The sequence below is a fragment of the Heteronotia binoei genome, chromosome 3, assembly GCF_032191835.1.
Source record: "Heteronotia binoei isolate CCM8104 ecotype False Entrance Well chromosome 3, APGP_CSIRO_Hbin_v1, whole genome shotgun sequence".
NCBI classification, from domain to species: domain Eukaryota; kingdom Metazoa; phylum Chordata; class Lepidosauria; order Squamata; family Gekkonidae; genus Heteronotia; species Heteronotia binoei.
The window spans coordinates 64,113,520-64,140,689 of record NC_083225.1 but is presented as its reverse complement, the minus strand read 5'-3'; the positions used below and the strand labels follow the sequence as shown (position 1 = coordinate 64,140,689).

General features: G+C 41.7%; 1 protein-coding gene across 2 annotated transcripts in view; it reads left to right on the top strand.

The window, feature by feature from the left end:
* The window catches only part of NLGN4X (neuroligin 4 X-linked), a 293,209-nt gene that overhangs the window by 66,273 nt on the left and 199,766 nt on the right, over positions 1-27,170 (top strand). For both annotated transcript variants that reach the window (XM_060233923.1, XM_060233922.1), the window contains exon 3: positions 6,571-7,431. In XM_060233923.1, the coding sequence (XP_060089906.1) occupies positions 6,960-7,431 (472 nt within the window). In that variant the 5' untranslated portion in view covers positions 6,571-6,959. The remainder of the gene's footprint in view (positions 1-6,570; positions 7,432-27,170) is intronic.

Genomic DNA, 27,170 nt, shown 5'->3' with positions numbered 1-27,170 from the left:
CTTTAAACCAGGCCCACCCACAACAATATATTGATTCATTGGACAGGAAGGTGTTCTAATGATTCCCCCTCTTAATCCCTGATTGGTAAATGGATCCATAAGTATTCAGTGACCAGGCCTGTCAGTCTTTTGTTTCTTTCACAGGGAGGAGGGAAGTGAGAAAAAAAATTGAACAAAAAGCCTGTTGCCACATAACAGTTTATGTATGTTTTGGAAACAGAACAGGGTTTTTTTTCTTCATGACTCATATGTGACATTGCATTTTTGGAATAGTAGGGATTATGGTGATGGGGACAGCATTAAAAGACAAAATATCCTTGCCTTAACTGGATAGCCCAGGCAAGCCTAATTTCATCACATCTCAGAAGCTAAGCAGGACTGACTCTGCTTAGCTTCTTAGATAGCAACTATTTGAATGGGAAACTTCCAAAGAATACTAGAGTTGGGAGGAAGAGGCAGGCTATCAAGCCACTTCTCTGAATGTTCTCCGTGACCAAGCAAGAGTCACCAGAGGTTGCCATGACACAGGGGCACAAACACAGGGGCACAAACATACACATGTGCGTGCACACAGAAATACAAAAGACACTTTATCCTTGTGTAGGATTGCCAGGTCTGTGTTGGAAAATACCTGGAGACTTTGGGGGTGGTTCTAGGAGAGGGAGGGGATTGGGGAGGGGAGGGCCTCAGCATGGTACAATGCTAGAGTCCACCCTTCAAATCAGCCATTTCCTCCAGGGCACCTGTAAACGGAAGTAATATAATAGCACAGGTACCGGTGTATTAAACACAATATATCCTTCAAAACCTCAATAGTTAATAAGGAGTTCAAATATTCCACCATAATTTAACAATAGCATATATAATCACTATAAAATACAGAGTTTTTATCTCCCTTCCTGGAGCACGGCGACCTGGCAACAGTGATCCATGCAACGGTCACCTTGAGGTTGGACTACTGTAATGCCCTCTACTTGGGGCTGCCCTTGTACTGAACCCGGAAACTGCAGCTAGTGCAGAATGCGGTGGCCAGGCTGCTATTGGGCTTCCCAAATGGGAGCACATACAGCTGGGACTGCGGGAACGGCACTGGCTGTCAATAGTATACTAGATTCGTTACAAGGTGCTGTTTATTACCTTTAAAGCCTAAGACCTGCCTACCTTAGGGACCAGCTCTCCCCACACGTTCACCAGAGGATACTTTGATCTGGATCTCAAAATCTATTAGTAATCCCTGGGCCGAAGGAGGCCAAATTAAAGATCACTAGAGAGAGGGCCTTCTCGATCACAGCCCCTGGTGGAATCAACTGCCAGAGGAAGTGAGGGTCTTGCAGAACCTTGTCCAATTCTGCAAGGCTTGCAAGACTGCTCTCTTCCAGTTGGCTTTTAACTGATGTGGAGCCTATATCGTAGGGAAATTGAAGAAACACCGTCGCCACTGAAAACATATAATATCAAAGAGATTAGCACCAAATTAATTCTGTCTGTTTTTAACTACTGAATGTGTAATTTTTATAATATGTATTGATTTTAATTGTGATTTTATATTGTGAGCTGCTCTGAGCCTGCTTCGGTGGGGAGGGCGGAATATAAATAAATAAATAAAGAGACCTATTTCCTACGTACCTAAAAATACAGAGAAAACAATATTACAATTCATTTCTTTAGGTGCTACCTTTTGAGGTCTATAAACCCAATAACTTTCCTGTTGCAATAAATTTTTTTACACATTTTCTTTCACATAAGGTTTGGGTTTATATTTGTACAATGCAAAAAATCTCAAATCCCTAACCTGATGGCCACTCCCCTTAATATGCTGGTATATCGGAGCCTCAGGCACCTCTCTCTAAAGATGAGCTTTATGCTCTAAAATTCGGACCTTGAAGACCCTCATTGATGGTGGAATATATTGAACTACTTATCAGCTATTGTGGTATATCTCTTTAAAAAGCTTAAGAGACATAAACAGTGGAGAGAGTTGTAATGGCTGAGAGCCGGTAGCAGAGACTTGAGCATGTACGCATTATGGGTATAGTCCCAAATAGACCCTCTTATTAGTGCCAATAACCAGGCCAAGTAGTAAAATAAAATGAATTTTATTTATAAAAGAAAATAATAAAATTCAAACATTTGTTCAGTTGCACAGTCGAGTCTGTTTGCGACCCCATGGACTAAGTCACTCCAGGCCCTCTTCCACCATCCTCCGAAGTCCACCCAAATTCATGTTAGTTACATCAGTAACGCTGTCCAGCCATCTCATCTTTTGTGGTCCCCTTCTTCTTTTGCCTTCTGTTTTTCCCAGCATCGAGGTCTTCTCCAGTGAATGCTCCCTTCTCATTTGGTAGCCAAAGTATTTGAGCTTCAGCCTCAGCATCTGACCTTCCAGTCATGGTTGATTTCCCTTAGGACTGACTGATTTGATCTTCTTGCAGTCCAAGGGACTCTCAAGAGTCTTCTCCTGCACCACAATTCGAAAACATCTATTCTTCTGTGTTTATGGTCCAACTCTCACAGCCATACATTACTACTGGGAATAGCATTGCTTTGACTATATTGACTTTTGTTGTCAGGTTTGCATTGTACAAACCTATACTGCCTAGGTTTGCATGCATAATACACATATACCTGCATAAATGGGGTGGCTTACTCACAAGATGTAGAAACACAGAGAGGATCATGTGCAATAGGGGAAGGAGAGATGGGGTAACACTATAGCAGATCTTGAAAGATGGTTCAATCTGAAGACGGACAAAAAGAGGGGTGCATGTAAAATGACCATCACTATACTTGGAGGAGACCTGACATAGACTGGGGGGGGGGGGCTGCTTTGTGAGCAGCCAACAGAACACAGATCATGGCAAAAAATGGCAATGGTATTTATACCCAAAAAATTATCCTGAGAATAGGTGTGTCCACACCAGAGGTGATGGCTAGAGGAAGGAAAAGCCATTAGTACCAGAGTGTGACAAGATGTAACAAAACATCATTCTTACATGGAATATGTGCTAGAGGCAGGATTTTTTTTTGTCTGTGTGCCTTTTCCTGACAATAGGTAGCCTCTTGGCCCATTAGAAACTTGCACCCTTGGATTATAGCAATGGCTTATCCATTGTTTCCCAGAAGAGAGAGGAGAAGGGGGGTGGAGGGAGCACAGAAGAATGTTGCAGTCAGCTTGTCACTCTGAAGCTGTTTTCTTTCTCAGGTACAGCAGTGGCCCTGGCAGACCCATCATTAATGCCAAGCCTTTTCTGTGGGCACTGCTGTGAAGACTGTGGATCTCTCTGGGTATCGGGGTGTCTCTACTCATAGGGAAAGACCATCCCAGGCTGCAGGGTGGATGCCCTGGCAACAGAGGAAGCTGATAGCATTTCCTCAGGTGTAGGGTAAAATGCCTGTGTTTGACTGGAAATATTTTCACACTATGTCTTTGATTTGTCATGGCACAAATCATTCAACATGGCAGTTTATTCACACTGCTCTGAAATCAGTTTTCCTTATATGGAGAAGGAAGGTATTAACATTGTAAAACATGGCATAGGAACATCCAGTTAAAATTCAGCAAGTAATGCCTAACAAATATGAAGAACAAAGTTTGAGTCTAGTAGTCCCTGAAGATCCAAAAAAAGTTGCATTCAAGGTATAAGCTTTCATGTGGAAGCACACTTCTTCAGATATAGTGAAATGGAATTTCCTCAACCATTACATATAGAAAGAGAGAGAGAGTTGGGGGAAATTGCCAGGAGGGGCCAATTAGAATTAAGAGAGAGACAAAAACAAAATTGGAAATTACCCATCCATAGATATAGTTTAGGGTTGCCAAGTCCAATTCAAGAAATATCTGGGGACTTTGGGGGTGGAGCCAGGAGACTTTGAGGGTGGAACCAGGAGACATTAGGGGTGGAGCCAAGATCAAGGCTGTGACAAGCATAATTGAACTCCAAAGGGAGTTCTGGCCCTCACATTTAAAGGGACGGCACGCCTTTTCAATGCCTTCCTTCCATAGGAAATAATGAAGGATAGGGGCACCTTCTTTTGGGGCTCATAGAATTGGACCCCCTGGTCCAATCCTTTTGAAATTTGGGGGGTATTTTGGGGAGAGACACTAGATACTATACTGAAAATTTGGTGCCTCTACCCCCAAAAACAGCCACCCCAGAGCCCCAGATACCTACAGATCGATTCTTCATGATTTTCTATGGGAATAAATCTCCATAGGGAATAACAGAGTTCCCAGCAGACATTTCCCTCCCCTCCCCCCGCTTTCTGATGACCCTGAAGCGGGGGGGGAGGGCCTCCAAACCGAGGGATCCCCTGCCCCCACCTGGGGATTGGCAGCCCTAACCCTTTCCCCGCACCAACCATCGCGCTAGGGTTGCCAAGTCCAATTAAAGAAAAATCTGGGGACTTTGGGGGCGGAGCAAGGAGACATTGGGGGTGGAGCCAGGAGACATTGGGGGTGGAGCCAGGAACAAGGATGTGACAAGCATAATTGAACTCCAAGGGAGTTCTGGCCATCACATTTAAAGGGACAGCACGCCTTTTTAAATGCCTTTCTTCCATAGGAAATAATTAAGGATAGGGGCACCATCTTTTGGGGCTCATAGAATTGGACCCTCTGGTCCAATATTTTTTAAACTTGGGGGGTATTTTGGGGAGAGGCACTAGCTGCTATTTAACCTGCAATACTATACTACTTAACCTGCCTTCGACAACATATAACTTGCAATAATTGTTACTAGCTAGGAATATCCATAACCTTCCAACCCAAAAAGGACATTTTCATCAGGTTTTTTTTAAAGAGCCCAAAAAGAGGACAGACACACAGAAGAGGCAACCATTTCATATCACAACAAATATGCAGCAAAGATGGTCAAAGAAATTTTTTAAAAATGTTTACAAAAGTGCTTTTTTAACATTAGGAATTACCTGCTGAATCATTACGGGCGCGTTTCTGACCTAAAATCTCACTACTTCAAGAAACGCAACCCATCCACTCAGCGTCCCCCTGCATTTCAGAGACCTCCGACTGAAGCGGGGACCTCTTCCCACCCCAGTCTCACAGCCCTCAAAAAGGATCCTCCATTTCAGACCACAGTTTCGTCTCCCCCCAACCCCAGAGGAAGCTACTCTAGCCGGCTCTCCTCCTCACCATTTGACCAGGCGGTTCCGGGTCTCCTGGCTTTCCGAGGGAAAGCTTTTTTGAGGGAGGTGGTGGAAAGTGTATTGGGGCCGAAATTCGTCGTCTCCACAAGCAGACATCATCGCAACTGGAGAAGACGCTCGGCTGGTCACCATAGAAACGCGCTCGCTTTCAGCCAGCGCTGTGCAGTGCCTTTGCGTTTTCTGTCCCCGAAGAACCCGCGCCGATAACCATGGTTCCGTTTTTTTTTCTTTACAAAAAAAGACTGAGGTCTCATCCAACTGGCGGGAGATCATTTTCTGTCAAATCTAAGGGGAAAGGAGCGTGATTGGAAGTGGGGAGTTGTCTCCAAGGATGGATGGGTAGCCGTATTGGTTTGAATGGGCTCAGCCTGGGCGGGGAGGAGCAGCTGCGGTGGGCAGGGAGGGGGCGGCGGCGGCGCAGCGCAGCGGCTTCGCCCGCTCTGGGATGGGGCGGCTGGCCATGCTCCCCGGCGCCATTTCCTCCCCTCCCCCCGCTTCCGTTTTTTGGGGGAGCGGGGGAAGAGGGTGGAAATCCTGGGGTCCCCCGCTAGAGCAGGAGGATTGGGACCCCTAATATAGTTAGAGAGTAAGCAGTACATTATCATACAGCATAATGAAGATGTTTAACAGGTTTAAGGATCAAATAGAATAATAAGCGTATTTTATATGGTGACCATTTGTTTAGGTTCAATTCTGGGACAAAAAACAGTGAAGGAAACAAATATGTTAAAATTGGAGACTGATATGTCCTTAATTGTAGAATGCTGAGAGTAATTAATGGACACTTCAGACCAACATGGCTACCCACCTGAATCTAACAAGTATGAAAACAATCCTACCCAAAAACAAACAAAAACAAACTGTAAGCTATCCCAAACCCTCCTGAAATATATTTAAACTGGTGTACATTGGAGAATTCACTAGAGGTATCTATCTATCTATCTATCTATCTATCTATCTATCTATCTATCTATCTATCTATCTATCTATCTGTCTGTCTGTCTGTCTGTCTGTCTGTCTGTCTGTCTGTCTGTCTGTCTGTCTGTCTGTCTGTCTGTCTGTCTGTCTGTCTGTCTGTCCACACACACACACACATACAGAAATGTTAGTCCTGCAGTCAATGTGACTGCTACAATGTCACATTCCATTAGTGATGACTCTCAATGTGCAATGCCCACTGGAGAGAACCATTTTAGTGTAACAGTGTGTTACTGAGGCATGTCCCACTAGCCTACTAGGCACTGGGGAATTCTCAGATCCTTAAAAACTATATTGCAGTGCAATGCTGATTTCACAACACTTGATGAAAGTCTGAAGCAGTTGAAAAAAATGCAACATAGCTTTAAATATGGCCAGTAGCAAAAAAAAAAAAAAAGTTAATTTGATTTTTTTTTTCTCTATGCACAGGTTGATCCATCATGTTGGAATTAACTGAAGGACATCACCATGCCAATGTAGCAGAGTAAATGCCCAGGATCTTGCCAACTTTAGTTCTTGGAGAGTGACATCTGTATTAAACCAGGAGCAGAGCCACAGGATGGGCTTTAGGCACCAGAACTCTCCTGCTTTTTGTATCACTGGGATCTTTCTATGGTCAGTCTACTGAGACTTATGTCACACTCATCTTTGGCATTTTCACTGCCTGAGAAATATTACTTTTTGCCTCTTTATCTATTTTGCTTGGTCATCTACTCTCCCCTCCCTGTTTTTCTTCTGTCTTTTTTTGTCCTGTCCTGACTACATTGATTTTCTGTCTGGGTGTAGAAGACAGAGGCCTGCTAATGTTGATGTAAATCATGTCAAGGCCAATGGGACTCTTATGGCTGCCTTTGATCTTTACTCCAGTTTGTGTCATGTTGAATTCTAATTTCCTCCTCTGGATAACTGCTCTAGCGATACGGTTTACACTTATTGATGGACAAGCACAATACCCAGTTGTAACCACGAATTATGGCAAAATACGTGGTGTAAGAACACCCTTGCCCAATGAAATCCTTGGCCCTGTGGAGCAATACTTGGGAGTCCCTTATGCTTCTCCTCCAACTGGAGAGAGAAGATTCCAGCCCCCAGAACCTCCCTCGTCCTGGACCGGTGTGCGGAATGCCACACAATTTGCTCCTGTTTGCCCACAGTACCTGGATGAGAGGTCTCTGCTCAATGATATGCTGCCTGTTTGGTTTACCGCTAACCTGGATACTGTGGTGACATATGTTCAAGATCAAAACGAAGACTGCCTGTATCTGAACATCTATGTACCGACTGAGGATGGTAAGTACATTATCTAGCCACAATCTTCAGTAAGAAAAGGTACTACTGTAGATAATTTTATGTCAGATTTTTCCTTTATTCTTATTTAAAGGCAGATGTTGTAGAAATAGTAGCACATTAATCTGAATGCTGCTAAGTAATTGGGATACATTTCTGCTTTCAGAGAGTTGCCTTATTTATATTAATAACTATTGCAAAGATTATTTGCAGAAGAAAATCCTACAAATAAAAGAAAGGACCTTGGATCCACCAGTAGAAGAAGGAATAATCTCACTTTGGATATAGTTCAAATATTATTTTACTATATAGCCCCTGAAAAGCAAATATTTCTATCCTATTTGATTTAGCAGAAGAGTTTTGAAATGCTATTAATTTTATGGAACTAGCTGTATTTTAAATTACTTTGGGAAGTTAAACAATATTTAATGCCCACATCTGCAGCAAAAAAGACTTCATGTTCTTTAAAATAGTCACCATTTTAGTAATGCTGTACATCATCCTTCAGCTTAACAATTTTAAAAGGACTGATCTATAATGCACTGCAACATCCACAGTTTCTGTAACAAATATTGTTCTGCAATAATTATCCTATAGAGCTCTGTTATTGGAAATATTTGTTCTACTAACATCCTTTTTTAGGATCTATAATTTTAAGTTTCTATAAAATACTCCCCACAAGATGCTGATTTTTACCTGATGATAATGTCTTATTGAGTAAATAATGAGTTGGTTCTAATTCACAGAACAATGAGGAATTGTACCATGTAACAATATTGGTAATCAACTCAAGGTAGATGCTTTCAGTTTCCTTACAATGGATAATTGTACAATTTGCTCTCAGACACATAATCTAAGTCTAGGCGAGATCGATACCATAAGCAGTTTACTTCAGATAACAAAGAGCCGAACCATGGCACTGATAGGGTTGAGCATCCAAAGTACTGTGGATTCTTTTGCTTTTTTGAATGTACAATTTTTGTCTTGCATTGGATTAGTTTCTCAGTTTAGATTGAATAATACTTAACAATGAACTTCTCTCTCAGCCTTATCTTGTAAAAGCCTATGGCCCATTCTTTCATGACTCTTGGAGCCTCCTGCAGGTTAAAAATTAATAAATATGCCAAGGCAAGGCATGGGGAAGCCTTGGTTTAAAGTGAATGGCCTAGGTACCTTGCAGCATGCCCAGAGCAGCAACAGCGCCACAGGGCATGGCAGGGGGAGATCAATAGAGCACTTCCCTCAGTATTCCTAATGTGAAGAGGGAGGAATATTGTAGATTTAGACTTTCTGAAAAATACAAATGTGCATCTACATGTCTCCAATCTACTTCTCTTCCTGTTTGTCACAAAATAGTTAGGTGACCTTTCTGTAGCTCCTTAACATGTAAGGGCATCCATAAGTTTAAAAATGTATCCCTTTACTTCACTGTATGTGAGAGCTTTATGTTTGCATCCCTATAGTGCAAGCACAACTTCTCTTGATAAGGGGAAAAATCATGCTGTTAGGAACAATTCCTTCTTCTTATGCAGTCAGTGACAATCTCACATTCAAGGTATCATTTTGCAGTACAGGTGAGCTATCCTGGCTGTTCTGGAAACAAATGCTTGTAAGCAATTTGTGAACAAAATATGACCCAGGGGAAAAAAAGAAAGATTAAAAAACACGGAACCTGTAGTGCTGAAAGAATTTCTTAATGTTTTACTTGAAGTGAGTTTTGATGGCAGTTCATCCTTGTTAGTGTTGAGCTACATCGATTTGTAATATAATTAGCAAGATCTGCTACAGCTTCATTCTAAAGCTTCCAGACTAATCCAGGTAACAGCAGTCTGGGCATGTAACAAAAGCATTTAACGACAGCTGTTGGGTCTCCCGCCCCCCCCCCCCCGCCGCCAATACATATGCCTCAGGAAGAATATTTGTTCTAAAGCTTGCTTACAGCACTCTTAATTAAGACCTGAAGAAACAGAAGCCATTGCCTCAGTCCCCACCCCATGAGTAATCCCCCCCATCTGTCAGTGGATGACATTGATTGTTGTAGATATTTTCTGTTTCTACCAGCAGTTCCACCCACACTTGAAAAAGTGGATTCCCAGGGTTGTGTGAGATTGATTGCCTTGAAAGGAAAGGTCTCCTGTGCTAGCACCAGTCATTTCCAACTCCGGGGTGACGTTACTTTCACATTTTCATGGCAGACTTTTTACGGGGTGGTTTGCCATTGCCTTCCCCAGTCATATATACTTTCTCCTCCAGCAAGCTGGGTACTCATTTTACTGACCTCGGAAGGATGGAAGGCTGAGTCACCTCAAGCCGGCTACCTGAAAACACAGCTTCCACCGGGGATCGAACTCAGGTCGTGAACAGAGCTTAGGACTGCAGTACTGCAGCTTTAACTCTCTACACCATGGGGATCCTTGATAGCCTTGAGCAGGGCTTTTTTTGAGCAGGAACACACAGGAACGCAGTTCTGGCTGACTTGGTGTCAGGGGGTGTGGTTTAATATGCAGTAAATTCCTGCTGAACTTTTTCTACAAAAAGCCCTATGTGAAACAATGTTGACATCAGGAGGTGTGGCCTAATATGCAGATGAGTTCCTGCTGGGCTCTTTCTACCAAAAATCCCTGGCGTTGAGACTTAGTAACTTTAGTTGTAAGAGAAAAGAGCCCTTCCTGTTCTGACTCTTCCATTAGTGGAGCTGCCCTGATGAGAGAAAAGCCCATTTCATCCTTTGTTCATTGCAGTTGTCTGACCCATACAGCTGTTTTTTTTCCCCACATGGATCCCATGACCACATAGTTAACTTTCCCAAGGTAAAGTGCTGAAATCCAGGAATTCACATGGATTACATCATCCAATTGATCAAGATGGGTTGTTGTGCCAGTCTGTCTGTAGCAGTAGAGAAGAATGAGAGTCCAGTAGCACCTTAAAGACTGATTACTTATCTAAGCAATCAACAGAGAATTCTTTGAGACAATCAGAGGATCTTTAAGAGGCTTGAGAGTACTCCAAGCTATTGCATCTGAGGTGTCTCTAGGAATACCCTTATTAGATCAATTATGGGTCCTGTTTTGTTTAACTGGGGCACACTGTAGGTATTGAAGAAAGATTGGGAGGGGTTGCAAATACAGTAGAAGACAGAAACAGGATACAGGATGACCTTGACAGGTTGGAAAACTGGGCTAAAACCAATAAAATGAATTTTAACAGACAGAAATGTAAAGTTCTGCATTTAGGTAGGAAAAATCCAATGCATGGCTATAGGGTGGGGGAGACTTGTGTTAGTAGTCTGTGTGAAAAGGATCTAGGGGTCTTAGTGGATCATACGCTGAACATGAGTCAACAGTGTGATGCAGTGGCTAAAAAGGAAAATGTAATTTTGGGCTGTATCAACAGAAGTATTGTGCCCAGATCATGTGAAGTGATGGTATCGCTTTACTCTGCTCTGATAAGACCCGAGTATTGTGTTCAGTTTTGGGCACCACATTTTAAGAAGGAGATAGACAAGTTGGAAGGGGTCCAGAGGAGGGCGACGGAGATGGTGAAGGGTCTGGGGACCAAGTCCTATGAGGAAAGGCTGAAAGAGCTGGGAATGTTTAGCCTGGAGAGGAGGCGGCTGAGAGGTGATATGATCACCATCTTCAAGTATTTGAAGGGCTGTCATATAGAGAATGGTGTGGAATCATTTTCTGTGGCCCCAGAAGGCAGGACCAGAACTAATGGGTTGAAATTAAATTAAAAGAGTTTCCGGCTCAACATTAGGAAGAACTTCCTGTTAGAGATTCCTCAGTGGAACAGGCTTCCTCGGGAGGTGATGGGCTCTCTTTGGAGGTTTTTAAACAGAGGCTAGATGGCCATCTGACAGCAATGAAGATCCTGTGAATTTGGGGTAGGTATTTGTGGGTTTCCTGCACTGTGCAGGGGGTTGGACTAGATGACCCTGGAGATCCCTTCCAACTCTATGATTCTATGATTGCTGCCGACTTGCCTTCTGGGTGTTTGAATTGTCAGCTGGGTTTTACAGTCTTACTTTTAGCAAGTAACATTAGGAAAAGGCAAGATTCATTAAGACAGCTGTTGGAATAGGAATTGTGGGTAAGGTTGCCACCTGGAGATTTTGGGGGTGGAACTTGGGGAATGGAGGGTTGGGGGAGGGAAGGCACTTCAACAGGTTTTAATGCCATAAAGTCCACCCCCCAAAGCTGCCATTTTCACCAGAGGAACTTATCTTCATATGTGATACAGGGAGATCTCCAGGCTCCACCTGGAGATTGTGGGCAAATAAGATCATACAAGTAATGCATACAGAGTAACAGCTGGGTAGTGCATTGAAGATGGGGAGCTGTTTTGGTTGCATGTGGATCATATTACAAGTGCTTTAGGCTGATTTTTTCCCCCGCTTTATGAAAACATGCTTTTGGCACAGACCATTCATTTATGGTCCTACAAGGACAATTCAACTTATCCCTGACCCCAATTGTTAATTTGGAAGCAATGGGAAATAGTTGGGCTTCAGAGCCAGCAATTGACACCCGGCTTGGAATGACATGAAGCCACTCCAAAGAGAGCCAGCTGGAAATAGGGTGCCCAGGAGCTTCCCGACAGTGCTTAGAAGAGGGACAGGCTGCGGATGCCCAAGGAGTGTCTGGAACGCTCACACACCCCATCCACGGCTCCCTGGGCACTTTCTGAGTGCTTCCCAGTCCTCCAGTCAGCCAGGGAGGCACCACTTTCAAAGTGGTGCCTTTTTGAGCTGGCTCCCGGCAAGCTGGGGGCAACTCAGGGGTGCGACAGGGACGGGAGGCAGATGGGCACGTGTGGACACATTTTTTTTGGTTCGCCTGCCTCCTGTGCGCAGGGCAGCTTTAAACACCCATTTGTTATTACTCATTGTATCCCTTTATGACTCTTCTTTTTCAAACAATACCTCATAGTAACTGCACCACGGTATATTCGTGAGCTCTGATTGTAACATTCAAATGAGGTCATGTCTTAAGAAATAATGTTTCAGTGAGATGAGGTACCTAAGAAAATGGGGAGTCAAAATGCCTTACTTACTCATATTCAAGACCTTTGTAGTTAAACAATGGAGCAGTAAGGACTGCTGATGAAAGAGACAGGAATAAAAGGGTACCGAAAGAGGAAGTTTCTGTGTTTGCATTTCTGATAGTGGCTAAATATTGTACCCTGGTACATCACATTCAATTTCTGGTAAGCAATGTGGTTATTACTGCCAGACATTTTTGTGGTAAACATCCCTGGGTTCATCCATTCTTTGACTGATGTTTACCTATTCTTGGTTCTCTATTTATTTGTTGTAACACACACACACGCACACATGACTAAACCAACAACAATTTGTAAGCTTTGCCTTTTGAAATAAGGCATTCTGTTCTCAGGATTTCCATACAGACACATGTTTTGTAGTTTAGGGTACTGAATCAAGGAAAATCTGCATAGCTTTTATCTTGGAAAATACCATGATGTATAATAACCTTTACTGGGGTGAAGAGATTTCATTTTGCATTAAATAATTCTGTTGTCTTCCTATCTGTGCATTGGACTTAGCTGACACTATTTTTGATCCTGGGATCTCTTTTTCTCTGAGGGACTGTGCTTACTTTGCCATTACAGCCTTTATACTTTGGAGACTTGCCCGACTTTCTGTTTATAGTGTGGTATCCTTTTTAGGTCACAGTATGATAGAGCCCCCCCCCTCCCTCCACCATATAATCTGCTTTAGCATTTTCACCTCAACTGACTCTGGATTTAGTGTTTCTGTACACTTGCCCTCCAACAAAAAGTGCTTAGTCATTTGGTCCCAGGACATGAGAGGAAGTATTTAATCATCCTTGACTGCATCCACATGGTGAGGATTCTCCATTTCCTTGTAATCGCCACTGGAAATGCAGTTATTTGCATTGGCAACAAAATGTACACATGGCAGTTCTTTGCACAGTTTCCTCTGTGAAATGCTGTCTTCCCTGCATTTCCTCCCCCACTGGCCACTGAAGAGCTTTCTTCAGGTTTTAAAAAAGGTGGACATTGCTTTTGCAGTCTTACCATTTAACAATCTATTGCCACAGTATACTTGTTATTATGAATTCCCATTTTAATGGTAATTCGTTAGGACTTTCAGGTTCCCTTTAGCATCAAAGACTTTTTAAAAACCTACTATATTGTAGCAATGGTTCATTATTATGTTATAACACTATAGTGAAGTAGCATTTTATTTTATTTTTTAAAAAAATCTCTGGTGGTAGAGGGCAGGGGAATGGATGGGGGAGAGGCTGAAGTAAGAAAAATGGCACCATTGTGGGCAGGGCTTTGAAAACCTACCTGCCTACATGGTGTTTAAATATACATTGACTACAGCCCCCCCTCCCACCCAAGATCAAATCTAAAGAGGTTTGGAAAAGATCAGAACAAAGCAAAGGAAAACACAGGAAGTAGACTATTAGGAGACAAGATTGCGTGGATGCGCCCCCCAAATTGTTCCAGTTTGGCATTCAAAAAACCTACCACAGGGGTGGCCAACAGTAGCTCTCCAGATGTTTTTTGCCTACAATTCCCATTAGCCCCAGCCAGCATGGCCAATGGTTGGGGCTGATGGGAGTTGTAGGCAAAAAACATCTGGAGAGCTACCATTGGCCACCCCTGATCTACCGCAAGGAATCAATCTGTAGTAACATGATAGTAAGGTTTAGAGAGGAAGAAAACATTCAATGAACTTATTCAGAACTATCAGACAATGGTATTAAAATGAATAACAATATATCTTTTTTAAAAAAGAATAAAAACTACTGGAGTAGGCATAGGATTATTACTCTCTTCCTCATAATCCACTTGTACTGTACTATAATAAGATCTAGAAATTAATTTCTACCTCTTTGCTGTTCCTGAATGGACATATTTCATTTTTTTTTTCATTATGGGGATGCCTACAACTATTTTTTTGCCTCCAAAAGCTGTGTCAATCAACACTGATAAACCCAAAATTATGATAGCAATCAAAACCAACCCATGTTTCATAATGGCAACGTAGAAATTCTACTCCCTCACTAGCTTTAGCTCTCTCCAGACTATACAAAAGAGACTTCAGGTGTATGGAACACCTTGTCATATCTCAGAGCAGGAAAAAATTCAGCTATATTACTGAATTTAAAAAGTTTATACCATACAAACTTTGATACCACAGCAATTTATTACTCTCTTGTATCTCGCTGGTAATGGAAAAAAAATTAAATATTGCATGGAGTTTTGTGTAGTATCTATCTATCTATCTATCTATCTATCTATCTATCTATCTATCTATCTATCTATCTATCTATCTATCTATCTATCTATCTATCTATCTATCTATCTATCTATCTGTCTGTCTGTCTGTCTGTCTGTCTGTCTGTCTGTCTGTCTGTCTGTCTGTCTGTCTGTCTGTCTGTCTGTCTGTCTGTCTGTCATCAAAATCAGGAGATTTTAATTCAGAATGCAGCACTTGCTGGAGAATGGTTCCTTCAAGGCATTTGCTACCCAATATCACTGCCAGGTGCTTTCTTTCCATGGGGTAGAAGATACAGATCTTCATAGCTTTGTCCTGTGTAGAGAAATGCAACCTGAAGTGCATTTTGGGTGAGGGAGAATGTGCTGAAGTGAATTAAACAGTTCTTACCCCATCAACAACCATCTGTGACTGCTTTTTGTTAAAATATTACTGGTGAAAGTTACAGAAGAACCATGTTTAGCATGTGGCAAAGCCTTAAACAATTATTTGTTTGTTTTATTGGGTTTATATTCCATCCTACCCCACAAGTGTTAAAAACATATGATCTAAAACTAGATTTAAAACAATACAAAACAAGATGGCAACTTAACAAACAGTCTCTTGCAAGATGTTGGTCCTGGCACTAAGGCTGGTGCTGTGGTCGGAGGCGACCAAGATGATTGGTATCCACCTTCTCAGCTGAAGGCCTGTTGGAACTGTTCTGTTTTACATTCCCTTCAGAACTGTAACAAGTCCCACAGGCCCCTGATATCAGTTTGGAGAGCATTCCACTTGGCTGGGGACAGAGCAGAAAAAGCCCTGGCCTTGGTCAAGGCTAAACAAACATCTTTCAGATCAGGGACTGCCAGAAGATTTTGATCAGCAGAGTGCAAGGCTCTCTGGGGCACCTGCAGGGAGAGACAGTATCATAGGTATGCTGGTCCCTGGCTGCATAAGGCTTTAAAGGTCATCACCATAACTTTGAAACAGATCCAGTACTTAATAGGCAGCCAGTGCAGTTGGTGTAGCACTGGCTGAATGTACACCTGCACAGGTTGCCATTAGCAAGTATGCCACTGCATTCTGCATTAGCTGCAGTTTCCAGATCAGGTTCAAGGGCAGCCCCATGAAGAGTAAGTTATAGCTATCCAACCTGGAAGCGACTATTGCATGGATCACTGTAGCTAATTACTGGGAGGTGAGATAGGGGACTAGCCTTGCCAGCTGGAGATGATAAAAGACTGACATGTCAACATGGGCCTCCATTGAAAGCAAGGCATCCACAATCACCCTGAGGCTTCTTACCCTTGTCACTGATGATGTTCCACCAAGTGTTGGGAGCCAGATTCCCGATCCCAACCCCCCATGGCTCAGGTACAGGAGGACCTCTGTCTTTGTTGGATTTAATTTCAGACAGTTCTGTTGTAGCCATTCAGCCCAGGCTCCCAAGGCCTTGTCCAAAACATTTAGGGCAGAGTCTGGCTGGCCATCCATTGACAGAAATAAAGCTGTTAAACTAATAGATAACAGATAAATTGCCATAGACTCTTGTCTTTTTAAAATCTGATTTGCCTCAGTAACTCTGAACTCAATAACTCCATAACACTCAGAGAAAATAATGTCTGAACATGTCAGTTTCAATGAGACAGAGCTCATAGGTTGGCTTTAGGGTCTACAGTACCACAAACCCTGCAAACAGTCAGTTTCTTATGGAAAATGACTGTTAGGAATAAATAAAGGTCTTCTCCTCTGTCCTCTGCTTGCAGTGATAGGGTGTTTTCTAGAGGTAGTTCTAGAATAAACTTTCAGATTTGAGTCTGCAAGGATAACACTAAGTTCTGTAACCATTTTCTGCCCTTAAGCTCCCATTGTCTCAAGATCTTGCTTCTCCATGTCTTCTGGCTTTCTCGGAATATGTTTGGAAGAAATAGTTGTGAGAGACATGGGAGAGTTTGGACAGTTTGGAGAAGTTTTCTACCTGGAAAGGGCCATTCACATGGCTGCTGCACCCTCCCCATGGTTGACTATTTATGTTTATTTCATTAGGTCTTGAAGAATTTCTTGTGCTTTACCATAGAAAATGATTGAGCAAGTCAATGTTCTTCATGCCCAAAGAAACTGTTTCTTCTGTAAGAGCTAGGGTAGCCAACTCAGGTTTGGGGAATTCCTGGAAGATTTGGGGAGTGGAGCCCAGGAGGGTGGGGTTTGTGGAGGGAGAGACATCAGTGGAGTATAATACCATAGAGTCCACACTCCAAAGCTGCCACTTTTTCTCTTGCATCTGGAGATGACTTGCAATTCAAGGAGAACTCCAGTCTCAATTGGGGAGGTGGGGGGGAGTTGTCAACTATAATGTGAGCTAATACTTGAATTGTTTCATTAGGTTTACTCCATAGTGGCACCTAGTGAAACAGTAAGCATGTTTTACAAAATTTTAACGTCAGCCAAAAAAAACCTGGGGATCTACCCACATGTTTTCAACCTACAGATGGCGGCATCCATACCAGGTAAACAACTGCACAACTGCAGTACATAACACACATTGATTACACAAACTCACTCTTAAGAATCCCTTTAGAATTGCATGTAGTAGTAGCCTCACACTGCGTGTCAGAGGAAGAAAATATGAAAGTGAGAGTGTATGTTATATGCACATGAGGCACTGGAACAAGGTTTGCCTCATTTATTTACTATATAACATTCAGCCAGTTTAGTCCTGCATTAGCCTTGTTTGCTTATATAGTGGCCTTCATACCACAGACACATGGCTTTCTTTTCTTCCTGCATTATCAAAAATGAAAGTTGTCCTTTGAATCTCATGTAAGTTGCAGCTGTTTGGATGGCAGATGTAACTTCATCAGCTTAGCCCAAATAGAAAGTGTCTCAGACTTTAATATTTTGTGAGATATTGGAAGTGATACTTACACCCTATAGTTGAAGTCCAAAGAAAGACACTACCCTACTCATAATACTTAAAAACAACAACAACTAAAGGTTTGCAAATTATTTTAATTCCTTTTTAATTGTAAATTTTAGATGTTATAGTATTGTAGCCTTCTCCGTGACTCAAAAAATCCCAAAGGACTACAAAAATACAATTAACACAAAAAGACCTATGCATCAAAATCTTTAAGCTAGTGTGTTACCAAATCATGCCAAAGGTAAATTGCTTTGCATTTGACTCCACGGAACCAAATTAAGTGCATTATACTGTGTCATATGACTCCTGACTGGGAGAAATAAGCAATGTTGTTATGGATACAGACCATGAAATTAGGTTTAAAGGAGAGGTCTGAATATGATTGACTCTGTGAGTTCTATTCACATCTGCTATCCCTATTCAAATACCAATTGTTTTGCAATTTCTGTAAGAGAACAAGCTAACAGCAGTGCTGCAATACAAATGAGTGAGGTGACTATGGAACTTGCAACATTATAGTTCCTGTTTTCAAAAAAGGAAATATCTGGCTGCTGTTTGGTTCTCCTTTAAAGCCTTGTGAGAGCCTCTCATGTTCAGAAGCAATGAATTTGATAGTGTCAATTAGGTACAAAAAAGAGGAGGGACTCCATCTGACCCCTAAAAAAGACTGTTCCAGGGATCCTGGCACCTGAGTGGTCAAGAATTTGTGCAGGACAGGACAGGAACTGCAGTGAGGACAGTAAATGAAATGACTGCTCCTGCCTTTTGCAGAACTGGAAAACCAATAGGATCTATCCCAAAACATCCTTGGATAACAGATTTTGTGAAAAAGGGCAGGACAAAGAAAAGGGAAAAGTTAATAGCTAGCCATTACTGAAAACAGTCAGCCTATATGCACCTTTGGACCAATCCAGAAGGTTTTTATGTTGTTCTAAATGTAACATCTATGTATTGTTCATAATCTATAGTAAGTAACTCACAGCAATGTTGCAATGACTTCTGATCTTTGTTGATTCATGTCACTGGGGAAAAACACACACCAAAACAACAACAACCTAGAATGCTTTACTGGTAGTCTAACTGCTAAAATAGATAGTCATAACTCCCACTCTTATTGTTCTGAAATCATAGTGCAGTTTTTGGTTGAAATAATATGGATACTTAAGAGTAGTTTCTGAGGAATAGGTCCATCATAAGCATTAAGCTGATGAGTTGTTCTTGATGAAAAGCCATTAATTGCAAAACCTTCTTAACAAGTTATTCTAATTTTGAAAGTGTTGGCTACAAAAGTGAAGCAGCTGTGATTTTCTGACAGTGAAATAACCAAAGTGAAACAACCATTTCTTGGAGACACATTATTTATTAAGGAAAGCATAACGAGAATATGTGGGGGAAGACTGTACGGAACAGTGTTGCTTTCCTTTTTCTGACATCTCTCAGAAGTAGTTCATTTGTCACCAAGAGGTGTGAAAATATATGCTGTGTGACGAGATGTGAAAGATGGTAGGACTCCTATCCCTTTATAATTACACAGAAAAGAAAAAGGTCCAGATTCCCAAATGTGGCCTCTTCTTCACAAAATTATTAAATAGAAGTGGGGAACTACAATATAGGGGGATCCTCCTCCAATTACTGACAATTTCCCTTAGAAGGAAATTCTCAGGAGGAAGAGTCATTTATTTATTGATTTTATTAGGTTTATGAATTACTCATCCCTGCTATTACAGGGCTCTGGATGATATACAACGTAGCAAGACAGTTAAAAGTTAAATAAATATTTAAAATTCTACAGTAGTCTAATAATCGACTGGTGACAATAGCAATTACAATTCAGTTACTAATCCCAGATGGTGAGTGCCTCCTGGGTGAAGGGGGGGCGTGTGTTTGAAAACAGTCTTGAGGTTGGAGAATAGGAAGGGTGCCAGACAGAATGTCAACTATCATTGCCCTCAACCAAACCTCAAAAAGGCCCTGTGGGATTGTATAAGATCCCACAGGGCTCTGATGGTGTTTGGCAAAGAGTTCCACCAGCTTGGGGCCAAGATTGAAAAGGTCCTGGCCCTAGTTGAGGAAAACCAGATATATTTGGGGCCAAGGATCACCAGCAGATTTTTATCCAAGGACCATAACACTCTCAGGGATATATCGGAGGAGACAGTCTCACAGAAGGGGGTTATTTCACTAATTTGATTTATTTATTTATTTTATTATATTATGTTTATGAATTGCTCAATCTCTGCTATTGCAATACTCTGGGTGATAGACAACATAATAAAACATTTAACATTTAAATAAATACTTACAATTCTACAATAATCAGAATAATCAAGTGGCAACCACAACAATTACAATTCAGCCCCTAATGCCAGACCATTACTGTCTCCTGGGAGCAGAGGAGGGGTGGGGGAACAGACTAAGGGGAGGAGAATAAGGGAATAGCTACCATTGCTGGCCTCAGCTCAGCACCTGCTGGAACATCTCTGCCTTACAGGCCCTGAAAAATTGCATAAGATCCCACAGGGCCCTGATAGTGTTTGGCAGAAAGTTACACAGAAAGTTGGGGCAAGGACTGAAAAAGCCCTGACTCTGGCTGATGACAGTCAGATATGCTTTGGGGCCAAGGATCATCAGCAGATTGTTATCCAGGGAGAGTAGCACTCTCCTGGTGACATATTAGAGGAGGTGGTCCTGGAAATACATTGACCCCTGACCACTCAAGGCCTTAAAGGTTGACCTAGTGATCTAATGGGAGCCAGTGTAGCTGGTACAGCTCAGGTTGTATATGTGCCATCTGTAACATTCCTGTCAGGACTTGCACTGCTGTATTTTGGACCAGTTGGAGCTTCCAGATCAGTCCTCCCAAAAAGGTCAAAAAAGCTCTGAAAAAGGCCCTGCCTCGTGTCCCTGCCTTTTACCAACACAAACCAAGGCTTGAAAGCTGGCAAGATTGCTATGGTTGCCTAGCAACCCTCCCAGTGGCCGATGCAGAAGATATTTGACAAGTGCAGCTTCTATTATGGGGGAGGGGGTTAACCTCTAATTCTGCCCCCCCTCAAGATGTCAGATTTTTCTGAAAATCCTTTTCTTGTTTATAGAAAGATTTGTTTTGTCTGTTTATGACATCAGTTTATGGATTTATGTATATACTGCTTTGGTCATGTCATGTTAAGAAGTAGATACATTGATTGATACTAATGCTCTTAGAAGGGAAGGGCAACTGTACAGGGCCACAAAATGAAGAGACAAAAGTTTTTAGCAGATGGAAAATGGTTTACTGTTTTAAGCATAAATGTTATAATTAAATCCTCAGGAATAGGTCCGTGAATCTACTGCTGCCAAAACAAGAAGTTTGGAGACTAATCAATGAATTAAGTGTGGCATAGGCTATTATGAGCCAGAGTTCTGATTAACTGGATCAGGAGACCTTATGTCACCTAGGGTTGCTAGGTCTATGTTGGAAAATACCTCAAGAGGAGGTATTGGGGAGGTATTGGGGAAGATCTGGGAGAGGGTGGGGCTTGGGGAGGGAAGGGCCTCAGCATGAACTTAAGAACATAAGAGAAGCCATGTTGGAGCAGGTCAATGGCCCATCCAGTCCAACGCTGTGTATCATGCAGTGGCCAAAACAAAAACAAAAGGTTCCATCAGGAAGTCCATCCATGGGGCCAGGACACTAGAAGCCCTTCCACTGTTGCCCCTCCTCCCAAGCACCAAGAATACAGAGCATCACTGCCCCAGACAGAGAGTTCCATCAATACCCTTATTGGCTTATAGCCCCTGATGGACCTCTGCTCCATGTGTTTATCCAATCCCCTCTTGAAGCTGTCTAAGCTTGTAGCTGCCACCACCTTCTATGGCAGTGAATTCAATGTGTTAATAATCCTTTGGGTGCTCAGCAATTTCATTAAGTGTCTACAAGTTCTTGCATTGTGAAAAAAGGTACTTATTTATCTACCTTCTCTATCCTGCTATAATACTCTATCCTGGTATAACTCTTTATCATGGTATAATACCGTAGAGTCCACCCTTTAAAGCAGTCATTTTCTCCAGGGGAGCTGATCTCTGCCAATTGGAGATCAGTTGTAAAAGCAGGAGATCTCCAGACCCCACCTGACAGTTGGGACCCCTAATGTCACCATTAATTTGTTAGTCTTTAATGTGCCACGTGACTCTTTTTGATATTATGATTTTCCTACGTGCATAAGTTTTGTTCAGTAAAGAAAAACAGTGGAGTGGAAGGCTGTGATATTTCTGATTACTTGAAATTGTGGAAACCACTGCAATCCGACTTATCTGTGTAAAAGTTAAATCCACATAATTTCCCCAGGCATGATAGTAAGTGAGTACTACTTTTATCTCCTGGAAAATCTATATATGGATAACTGATTTTGCTTTATCTACTCACACAGGATCACTTTAGAAATGGATGCCTCAGGTGCAGGTTTTAGGAAAAGGCTCTATGGTTTTATCTGTTTTGATATGTGCTCTGATTGTTCTTATCTCTGTATGGTACCTCAAGAGTCTTATGGCTATAGGATAGTGTTTCAAAAGCTTAAATAAATAATAAATGCTCCTGAATCTCTACATAAATAAAATGACCACCTCCTCCTCCTAAACTATCCAGACCGCTAGTTGAGATCCTCCGCACAAACCCTGCTTTCTGTGTCTTGGCCTGCTGAGGTGAAGCAGGTAGCAGCCAGAGACATAAAGTCTCTCCCTTGATCTAGATGTTTAACTTTACAAATGAGTGAAGGGTCTGTGCATTAAAAGTCTGTAGTTTAATTTTGAATCAGTGGGAAACTTAAACAGGATCAGGAGACCTTATGTCACCTAGGGTTGCTAGGTCTATGTTGGAAAATACCTCAAGAGCCACTTCGGTGGGAAGGGCGGGATATAAGTCTAGATATAAATAAATAAATAAATAAAACAGAATACTATAAAAAAGAATGTAAAACTTTTTTTCCCTTAAGTTGTTTGGAGATACGACAAGGAAAACTATAATGAAATGAATTTAGGAAATAATCAAGAGGGAATATATAAATATTATAAATATAGTAATATATCCTGTGATTTGGGGACTATATATTTATTTATTAAGACTATATATTTATTTATTTAGATTTTTAAACCACCCTCCCTGGTGATGTATATCAAGGAAATCTTTATGTAATTATAATAAAAACTTAAAATCATGTGCTCGCTTCAGCAGCACATATACTAAAATTGGAACGATACAAAACTTAAAATCATAAACATGTACAACAACAATAAATAGGGTTGCCAAGTCCAAATCAAGAAATATCTGGGGACTTTGGGGGTGGAGCCAGGAGACTTTGGGGGTGGAGCCAGGAGACATTGGAGGTGGAGCCAGGAGCAAGGGTGTGACAAGCATCATTGAACTCTAAAGGGAGTTCTGGCCATCACATTTCAAGGGACCGCACATCTTTTCAATGCCTTCTTTCCATAGGAAATAATGAAGGATAGGAGCAGAATTGGACCCCCTGGTCCAATCTTTTTGGAACTTAGGGAGTATTTGGGGGAGAGCCACTGGATACTATACTGAAAATTTGGTGCTTCTACCTCAAAAAACAGGGCCCCCAGAGCCCCAGATACCCGTGGATCAATTCTCCATTATTTCCTATGGGAATAAGTCTCCATGGGGAATCATGAGTACCCAGCAGACATTTCCCTCCCCTCCCCCCGCTTTTTGATGACCCTGAAGCGGGGGGAAGGCCTCCAAATTGGGGGATCCCCTGACCCCACCTGGGGATTGGCAACCCTAACAATAAATTACCAGTCAGTTGACAATGAAACTGCCAAAGTATGCCACTGCCTTGTGGGGGGAAAGGCAGGAGAACCAGGAGTGCCAGCTAGATGGAAGACTGTCACTGACCCCACCCAAACGCTTAGCAGAACATCTCTGACTTACATTCCCTGTGGAATGGCATTAAATCCTGCACAGCACAGCTGTTGCTCAGCAGAGAGTTCCACCAGGTTGGGGCCAGGGTCAAAAATGCAGTGACCGTGGACAAGGACAGCTGGATGTCTCTCAGGCTGGGTGACCATTGTGTGGATTACAGTCTCAAGATCAGGGTGAGACAGGTATGGGGCCATTTGCCTGACCTGACATAGCTGGAAAAATGCCAGCCTGCCAGCATTTATGACTTGGGCCTTCATTGATAAGGAGGCATCCAGAATCATACCTAGGATCTTGACAGTTGATGCCACTGTCAAGGGCACATCATCAAGAACCAGGAGATGGCATCCCAACTCTGAGTTCCCCCTGCCCAGCAGAACATTCATTTTAGTCAGATTCAGTTTTAGGCAGCTCTGTTTCAACTATCCCACCATTGCCTCCAAAACCTCAGCCAGGTTTGCTGGGGCAGTATCTGGCCACCTCAGCATATTGGTGACAACCCAGCCTGAAACGCTGAACCAGGTGGGAGATAAGGTGCATATAGATGTTAAATAACATCAGAGAGAGGATGGAGTCTGAGGAACCCCACATACTAGTAAGTGTCTAGTTGACAACCTCTCTCCTAATGCCACTGTCTGTCCTCAACCTTGGAGAAATGAGGTAAGGCACTTCAAGGCTACCTGACTCACTCCTATATTGGCAAAGCAGTGGGTCAAAAGATCATGGCCAACCATGTTGACCATTTGAACATAATGTTTACTCATCTGCACCAGATTAAAATTCAGATTATACCCATTGCTGAATTTAAAGGATGTTGTAATCACATACAGGATGTTATAATCACATAAAGAGTTATGTCTTCACCTCTGTTCTTCACATATGTTTATGTTTTCCATCTGTACAAAGAGTGTAGCTAGATGAATTGATTATTATTTTTCCTTTCATATGATTAGTCAATATTTGACATTAATGTATTGAAAATTTCAGTTTGCCCATCTTCCAGACTTCATTAATAAGGTCGATAGAAGATAAGCTTCCTACCATCACCTAAACAAACCAATAATTGATTGAGATGATCAGCAAGTAAAATGATATTGCACTATTTCTATGACTAGGCTAAGAGGTGTGTCACTGAAAAATGAACTATAAATAATGTTTCTCCTTCATTTCATTTGTTTTCTACAATTACAGTCACTAAGCACATATAAAACACAAAAAAGGCATCTGTGGAAACATTGTACAGTTAGTGATGCATTAATAAAACCATAAGGCAGGAAGCTGGCAATAAAATTTCACATCTGATGTGCTTATTTTTTTTAAAAAATCAAGTTGGATGTAACCTGATGTTTTGAATCACTACTACGGCCTTGGAGAGCTTGTCAACAACAACAGCAAAACTTCCCTTCTCCAAAGTATTTCAGGCATAATTAAGGACTATGGCCCAGATCCAAACACTAGCAGAATTAAAGTCCATGTGTTCACAGAGGCTAGAGCTTGTGGGGGATTTTTCAAATGACACACAGCTTGTTATAAAGGTTGTCAACTGACTGGTGTTGTGACATACAAGAAGTAGAAGGGAGGTCCAGGCTATGTTGCTGGTAATGTGACAACATAACTAACGATATGTAACAAAAGATATGTAATGACATCAGTGATGTCACAGCAATGTTTTGGTATTTGGGCAAAAACTCTATGGCAGAAGCCATTTTACCATTTTTTTTGCCCAAATATCAAAGCATCTCTGCAATGTCAAAACATGGTAATGTCACTTCCTATACATACTAGAAGTGGCAGCATCACATTGGCAATCCTAAGCAGATAGCAATTTGCTTTTGAAATAGTGGGGGCCATGCTATATCAGGAAGGTTTGGTTTTCAAAAGAGAGAAATGTTTTAAATAATCCTAGAGCAGGCAACAAAGTTTGGGTGTGCTTCAAATAGCTCTTGAGACCCTGACCTAAATAAGAGCAGGTGAGCAGCAATGGGGTGAGAATTATATGAATCGAGTGCATGTCAAAATATTCTGACAATCAATTCCTCTTGACATTAATAGTGCTTGAAACATTGAGAGAATATGAGACCTTACTTTCACTACCTCACTGCAAGACTGTCTAGAAATATATAATTTTGCCCACGGCTGTGTTTTTCAATAAGACATTCACCTTTCTGCCTTAGTTACGCTATAATTAGCCATTCCAAGAAATTTGGATTATGGGGGCCAAAAAAAAAATCACAGTGATGTCTAGTTTTATTATTTGGTAATACTTTGAAACCGAATAGTAAACATGGAGTGATATGAACATTGAGATCAAATTCTGTGATCTGGAAACTGTGTAAAAAGGTAACTAATAAAGATGCAGTGATGCCTTCATTGTGCAAGCAGGTTTTTGGCTCTGTGCCTCCACAATAGACACTGCTGCTCAAGAAATAGGCAGCACAGTCCAATTTAGCTAATGGTTATTTTCCAAGAAGAAATGGATGCAGCAGGATAGCCTTACTCAGCTGTATGCCCTCATAAAGGTTGCTGCAGGTGGTCAGTCTTCATCAACTGTCCTGAGCACTCTTAGTTTTCATTCTGTCTCTTGTTTTCTCCCTTCAGATGTTCTTTTCTGGAACTGTGATGTCCACTTTCAGTTAATGTGGAATATGCACAGCCCTATTCACACATTCATACACAGACCAGTAATGTTGATGTGATGAGCCAAAAGGGTTGGATAAGGACTTTGGGATTTCTTATAGGCATTGCAATCCAGTGTTCTGTAAAGATTAGGGGATGCCAGCCACCAAGTGGGACCTGGGAAACCCCCAGAATCACAGCTCATCTCCAGACTACAGGCATCATTTCCCTTGGAGAAAATGGATGATCTGGAGGGTGGACTGTTTGGCATCATACCCCACTGAGGTCCCTGCTCTCCCCAGGCTCTATTCCCAGATTGCCAGGAGTTTCCCAACCTGGATCTGACAACCCTACCTCCCATCCCCTGCTGATGACCAGGGAAAATGTGGCAACCCTAGTCAGGAAGAAAAATTCCCTGTTGCCACTCTGCAGTTAGGGTTCTAAGTAAATATATAAATATTAGTTTACATTTAAAATGTGATAATCAAGGAGAAAGCACACAAAAATCACATTCACATGACATGCATCTCAACCTGTTTCTCTTCATCACAAACAACTAATCACTGCTGCCTTTACAGGTATTACATTTTTTTTTAATCAAGGGGCTCAAAATATCTAATTTTATTTTCCTCTATTACTATGTATTTTTGCATGAAGAATTTTAGTGCACTGTGCTATTTTAGAAAGCACTGCAGTATTGCAAACAAATCAACTCTATTTTATGTAGGAATCAATTTAAAATATGCCATGTGGTCATTTTCTACTGATGATGCTACAATTTAGGTAAGCTTTTCTGTAATTGGTTGGGTGAACAGCAGACAGGCTGTTGTCACTTCTGCTTTTTTTGCTGACATTTTCCTTAGAAGCTTCTTTCAATTATCAGTGTGTTTCTCTTCTGTTGTTTTACTCTTGTGCAGCACTCATAACTTCACCTATTTAAAAGTATGCTAAAATAAAGCAGTGCTGATACCACCATACCCCTGATATTTATTTTATTATCTCCTGAAATAGTTATATGAAATATAAATTTAGCA